Raw genomic sequence first — 6,880 nt, 5'->3', positions numbered from 1 at the left:
TTTTTTTCTGTGGGATTGTTTGGTTCTGGTGGGCTCTTCTTTTCACCTCTTTGATGGATTCTCCTTCAAATGATGGTGAGGTGAAGAAGAATCTTGTTAGTGGTGGAGTTATTGGGTGTTTAGGCCCTGGTTGCGGTGCTTTGAATCTTGATCCGAGTGGGTCTAAGTGTGGTGGTGCTGCTAGTTCAAAGGTTGTTCTTGGTGACAAGAAGGGAGTGGTGGATGCTACTTCTGCATGAATAGCCTTGAGGTTGCCAAATACCAAGGTTGGAGATGTTAATGGTGGCGTTCAAGTTGCTGGGTTGGATCATATGGTGCATCCACTTGGAGGTGAGAATGCAGGTCGGTTTGGAGCCATTGGTGATGGTGGTGTGCCTCCTCAAGGGGCAATACAGCCTCCTACAACAGCACTACTCTTCCCTCATCAGCAACTGCTGCGAAATTCAAATGGAGATTTCTCTATTGATGGAAAAGGAGCTATTTTCGGAAGTAAATTATTGTCTATGAATGATGCTGATTATGAAGGAAACTTTCCTTCCTTACAATCTAGTAATTATGGGAAGAATTTCAAAAATCTGCTGGATTTAGAAGATTCAAATCTCTCCAAATTAAGTCAGCCACCCTCTTCTTCCTTTGTCTCTCAAGCCCAACTAGGTAACTTTCCTGTATTGCAAGCTACTACTTTTGGGAATTATTTGAATGATCAGTTGCCTTTGGGAGATTCATTTATCTCCAAAAAAAAGTCAGCCAGCCTCTCCTTCAAGTTTGAATCAAGCTCAAGGCCTCGGAGTGGGCTATGATCTTGTGGGGGCCGTGCATACCAATGGGCCTAGTGTGATTGTGGCAGAAAATTCTAAAGTTCAGCCTAGCTTTATTAATGTATTGCGTGGGCCTCAATTGGTAGAACATTCCAAGACCTCTCATTCGTTGCATTGTTGAGGTGCTACCACCTCCTAGCATTGTTGAAGAAGGGTGTGAGGAAGGTCGGGTTAAGGTGCTACCACCTCCTAGCATTGTTGAAGAAGGGTGTGAGGAAGGTCGGGTTAAGGTGCTACCACCTCCTAGCATTGTTGAAGAAGGGTGTGAGGAAGGCTACTCTCATTGGCTACTTTGTTGGAAATAAGCTCCCATTTCCACTTGTGAATTTGATTGCTCATAAGATATGAGGTAGTTCGGGATTGAAAGAGGTTCTAGCTTCTGAAAGTGGCTTCTTCTTCTTCAAGTTTGATAGCATTGAGCATGCATGCAACATCCTAGACAAGGCTCCTTGGCATATGGCGAATAGGCTGCTAGTGCTTAAAAGGTGGCAACCTAACTTGAAGTTGGCCAAAGAAGATATGCGGAAGATCCCGATGTGGGTTCGGCTTTACAATGTGCCCCTTGAATATTCGATTGTTCAAGGCTTAAGCTTTGTGGCTAGCGCTGTTGGGATTCCATTGCATGCGGATCACATCACCCTTGCAAGGAAGCGACTTAGTTTTGTTCGGGTTTGTGTGGAGATTGATGCTTCTGAGGATCTCATTAAGGAATTTGATTTGCAATGCCCTAATGGGGAGCAAATATGTGTTGTTGTTGACTTTGAGTGGCTGCCTTATAAATGTGGACTTTGTGGAGTGTTTGGCCATTCGAATGGCACTTGCCCTAAGGTGGCCATGGAGAAAACAAAGCAAGTTTGGGTTCCTAAGATCGATGGTGGTGACAAAGTGGTGCCTAAGGTCGGTTCTACTAGTGAAGGTGAATGGCAAGAAATTACAAGGCGTAAAAAAGGAAAGTCACCGGTGGAATGTGGGGTACCTTCAACTTCTCATTGTGAGAATAAAGGGTTGACAGCACCTTGTGGGCGTGAATTGGAAGCAACACCATCTAATGCGATTGTTTTACATTCACCTAGCTCGGAGAGGATGGATGAGAAGTCCACGCTTCCATTCATTGCTTTTGAGGACCTTCAGGATAATGTGGAATTTGAAGAGGGAGAGTGTTATTTTTCTGAAAATGATGTTGAATAGCATACACCCAAAATGGATAAAGCTACTCCACAACCGCTAGCTATTTGTGCTGATGGTGCTACTACTCCTATGGCGAATCAGTTGGCTATTAAGGCAAAGGACTCGCTTGGAAAAAAGAAGATGAAAGGGTCAGGTGGCAAGGGCAAGAAAGGGCGGAAATACTACTCCTCGAGGGAGGGTAAATGAAGTAATCCTTTATGGAGCTTGATTTCTCTCTCTTTCTTAGTTTTAATGATTATTGGCTGTTGGAATGTTAGGGGTTTGAATGACCCTTTCAAGCATTCAGAAGTGCAACAACTTATTCGAAAGGAAAGACTGTTACTTTGTGGTTTGGTGGAAACTAAAGTTAAAGAGAGAAATAAAGAAAAGGTGGCGAACACCATCTTTAGAAATTAAGGTTTATTGTGCAACTATAATGCTTCTTCTCATGGACGGATTTGGATTGCTTGGAATCCTTAGGAGGTGGATGTGGTTCTTATAAATTCATCCGACCAAGTGATGCATGTGCATGTTAGGGATCTTGCTAAGGATTCCTCTTTCATTGTCTCGATTGTGTATGGTGATAATTGCCCTATTAAGTGGAGTGAATTGTGGGCTGATTTAGTTTCTCGCAGTGTGGGATGGGAATCTTCTCCATGGGTGCTCATGGGGGACTTCAATGCTATAAAGTCACAAGAGGAGATGGTTGGGGGCTCTCATAGTTGGCCTTCTTGGCAGAATGACCTTGCTACTTGTTTATTTCAATCTGGCCTAAGTGATTTACGATAGAATGGCTGTCTCTTCATGTGGTCTAATCGGCAGGACAAGGCTCCTATTATGAAGAAGCTAGACCGGGTCCTTGCCAATTTGACATGAGAGTGTGACTTTTCAGGCTCTAAAGCTTACTTTCCTCCCTCCGGTGTTTCAGATCATTCTCCAATGGTGGTAACACTTGCTGCCTTACCTTCGCAAAAAACACCATTTAAATTCTTTGATCTTTGGGCTGAGCATTCGCAATTTCTATCCGTGGTAGCTAAGGCATGGGCTATAGATGTGAAAGGAAGTTCGATGTATCAACTATGCCATCAGTTGAAGCATTTGAAAGGGGAGTTGAAAAAGTTCAATAAGGAGTTCTTTGCATATTTTCCTCGGCGAGTGGTGCGAGCTAAAGAGGCTTTGGAGGAGGTACAACATATGATTCAGCGTCATCCCCTTGACTCAAACTTTTCACACCGAGGAGTCAAGGCTCATTAAGGATTATTCAGAGTTGAGCAAAGCGGAAGAAAGTTTTTTGAAGCAAAAGGCTCGGGTTCAGTGGCTGAATTTGGGAGACAAGAATTCGAGGTTCTTCTTCCAATCTATGAAGCTTTTTTAGAGTCGTAGCAAGATCACATCTATTTCTACTGATAATGGGGCTCGGTTGGAGACTCTGGGTGAGGTCAGTGACACCATTGTGCAGTTCTTTCAGAATCTCGTAGGTTCTCATGAGGTTGCGGGTGTTGATGAGGACATGCTTCAGCAAGTCCTTCCAAAGCGGCTCACTGAGATTCAGAGGGAGGATTTAGATCGATCTGTTTCTGATGACAAAATAAAGATGGTGATGTTCTCTTTGAAGGACAACAAGGCTCCCGATCCGGATGGTTTTAGTGCTAGCTTCTTTAAGAAGGCTTGGAATATAGTTGGGGCAGATGTCATAGCGGCTATCCAATCTTTTTTCTCCTCCGGGCATCTTCTAAAACAAGTAAATGCTACAACACTTTCTTTGATTTCTAAGGTTCAAAACCCTACCAAGGTAAAGGACTTTAGACCAATTTCTTGTTGTAACACTGTTTACAAGTGTATTGCAAAGCTCATAGCAAATAGGGTGAAGGTGGTACTTCCGGGATTGGTGGGACCTTTCCAAATGGCCTTTGTTGCGAGTCGACGTATTAGTGATAATATTATCCTCTGCCAAGAGTTAATGCGGAACTATCATCGCTCTCGTGGCTCTCCGAGATGTGCTCTTAAGGTGGATCTAATGAAGGCATATGACTCCGTTCGGTGGGATTTTTTACTGGCTGTATTACGTGTTATGGGGTTTCCGGATAGAGTTGTTAGATGGATTGCGGAGTGTATCTCCACTACTCGCCTCTCCATCTCTATTAATGGCCAACTTCATGGATTCTTCCCTGGGGGTCGGGGCTTGCGGCAAGGGGATCATCCTATGTCACCTTATCTTTTTGTCCTAGCCATGGAGGTCTTTTCGGGTCTGATGGCTAATATGGTAAGGGATAGTGGTTTCAAGTACCTTTGGCATTGTGAAAAGAGAAAGATCTCTCACTTGTGCTTTACAGATGATCTTATGATTTTTTGTAAAGCGGATTTGGCTTCTGTGCCTTTGATCGGTGGTTGTCTTCGGCAATTTCGAGACTTCTCTGAACTTATACCAAATCTAGATAAGAGCATCATATTCATTTGTGGAGTGCCTTCCGAGCTTCGAGTGCAGCTTTTGGATATCCTCGGGTATAATGAAGGAGCGCTTTTGATTAGGTATCTTGGTATGCCACTTATAACGACAAAGTTAAAGGCTACTAATTGTAAGGTGTTGGTGGACCGGATTATTGCCAAAACCAAGAGTTGGACTTGCCGTGCTCTCTCCTTTGCAAGTAGATAACAACTCATCAAATCTATTTCATTTTCCATCCAAGTTTATTGGTCCTCCTTATTCATCTTGCCCAAATCAATTATTAAGAAGGTGGAATCCACTTTACGCTCTCTTTCTTTGGAAGGGTTGTGAGCTTAGCACTAGAGGTGCGAAGGTAGCATGGGACAATATTTGTTTGCCTAAGGAGGAAGGGGGTTTGGGCATTAAGAACATGGTGACTTGGTATAGGGCAGCCATGACCAAACACTTATGGGCTCTCTGTAATGATGACGGTAACTCTCTTTGGTCTTCTTGGGTTCGCTCTTATCTTTTGCGAGGCAAAAGTATTTGGGAGATCAAATACCCCAGGGATTGCTCTTGGAGTTGGCGGAAGATTCTTAGTCTTCGCAGCCTTGTCCGATAGAAGATGAGATATCGAGTGGGCAATGGGAGTAGTATTTCACTTTGGTTTGACCATTGGCATCCCCTTGGTCCTCTTATTGAGGTGTTTGGGGAAAGGTTTATCTATGATTCTGGCCTTGGGCAGAATGCCAAGGTGGGAGGCTATTATTGACGGCCAGGAGTGGCACTGACCTATCTCTCGCTCCCCTGCATGGCTTAAGCTCATTAGTAGTACTCCTACTTCATTCCGGCCAGATAGCAGAAGGTCGGATGTCTTGCAGTGGATTGATGCTCCGAAGGGTTCCTTCTCTGTTCGTGGTGTTTGGGAGTCGTTGCGCCCGCGTCATAGTAGAGTGGACTGGTGGAAGCTTGTTTGGCATAGCCAAGCTATTCCAAGGATGTCCTTTATTCTTTGGTTAGCCACCGGGATGCCTTGTATACTCAAGCTAAGCTTATATGCTTTGGCATTATTTAGGTTGCCCAATATGTTTTGTGTGGGGGTGGGCATGAGGATGTGGATCATTTATTTTTTGAGTGCCCATTCTCTCAACGCATCTGGTCCGTTCTTTGTACCAAGTGTAATATTCCGTGGGCCTCGCATAGATGGATGGATACGATCTCTTGGCTTTCTCACATGGATGGTCGTTCACTCTCTGGTCAAACTGCAAAGCTTATGGTGGCAGCTGCGGTCTACTACATGTGGAGGAAATGTAATGCTCGTTTGCATGGCGATGGCCCTACATATGAGTGTGTTCTTCTAAGAGAGATTACTTTTTGTATTGTGACTCGGATTAATCTCACACGGGGTATGATTCCATCTCCTGCTAATAGATGGCTTCACAGTTCGTGGGGATTCTCTGATGATATCTTTTGACACTCTCATCATTTTGTTCTTACAAGCTTTGTAGTCAGTTATTGTGGCTTGAGGGGTATGCCCTCCTAGCCTTTGATTTCTGGGGTATGCCCCTGTGCATTTGTACGTCATTTCTTCAATTTGGATATATACACACTTACCTTTATCCAAAAAAAGAATTGGAAGAGTTCCAAACAAACGATCATTGTAAACTCTACCTTGGAAGCTGAATGTATCGCCGCCTCTAAGGATGCAGTGGAAACCTTCTGGTTCAAGAAGTTTATTGCAAAGTTAGGTATAATGTCATCAGATGCCATAACACTACTTTATTGCGATAACAATGGCACCATAGCACTAGCTAAAAAGCTAAGGTTTCACTAGAAATCTAAGCACATAAAGCGGCGGTTTAACCTGATACGCGACTACCTCGAAAAAAAAATAAGTAGAGATATAGAGAGTAGACGTGGTAGACCCATTCACTAAGCGGCTAAGTCGACAGAAAATTCAAGCGCATCTTGAGAAGATGGGACTTAAATTTATGGCTGATTGTCTAGAAGCCAATTTGGCTGACGCATTATTTTATTCTGGTACATAAATTTGTACTTGACCTAATTATGAATTTATTAAGTTGGGCATTCTTTTCATTCATGTTCTTATGTGTCCATAAATCATCTAAGGAATTAATAAGATAATGATGCATATTCTCAAGAGTTGAGAATTGAGGCATGTGTCATTAATGATTATTTTCTGAATTGCACCTAATCGATGGATCATCACGAGGACGGTGATTGATCTGCTGAGATTAGTACATAGATCACTTTCTTTGATGGACGAGTCTTAAGTCCATTGTGTGGGGACACTGGAGTGATTGCACAAGTGCTTGTTAGAGAATAAGGGTACTGAGCGTGACCATAGCAAGTAGTCACTTGGATGTCTATCAACTCGTCGATGACTTACTTGATGCTGCAGTTGTATGACTGGTCCTTTGACCTGCGATGCCTCGGCTATTCATAGTGA

At 43.4% G+C, this 6,880-nt stretch overlaps 1 protein-coding gene across 1 annotated transcript; it reads left to right on the top strand.

The window, feature by feature from the left end:
• The first annotated feature begins 1,274 nt into the window (after nt 1-1,274).
• On the top strand, nt 1,275-2,006 carry LOC148715124 (uncharacterized). The gene has a single exon (XM_088719348.2). It carries the CDS (start codon nt 1,275-1,277, stop codon nt 2,004-2,006), a length of 732 nt encoding a protein of 243 aa, XP_088575474.2.
• The last annotated feature ends 4,874 nt before the right edge of the window (nt 2,007-6,880 follow it).

Source organism: Phoenix dactylifera, chromosome 1, assembly GCF_051530095.1.
Source record: "Phoenix dactylifera cultivar Ajwa chromosome 1, Ajwa_hap1_PhDact_Kaust_v1.1, whole genome shotgun sequence".
Lineage (NCBI taxonomy): Eukaryota > Viridiplantae > Streptophyta > Magnoliopsida > Arecales > Arecaceae > Phoenix > Phoenix dactylifera.
Note: the sequence above shows the minus strand (reverse complement) of the source record. Positions and strands in the feature narration are given on the sequence as shown.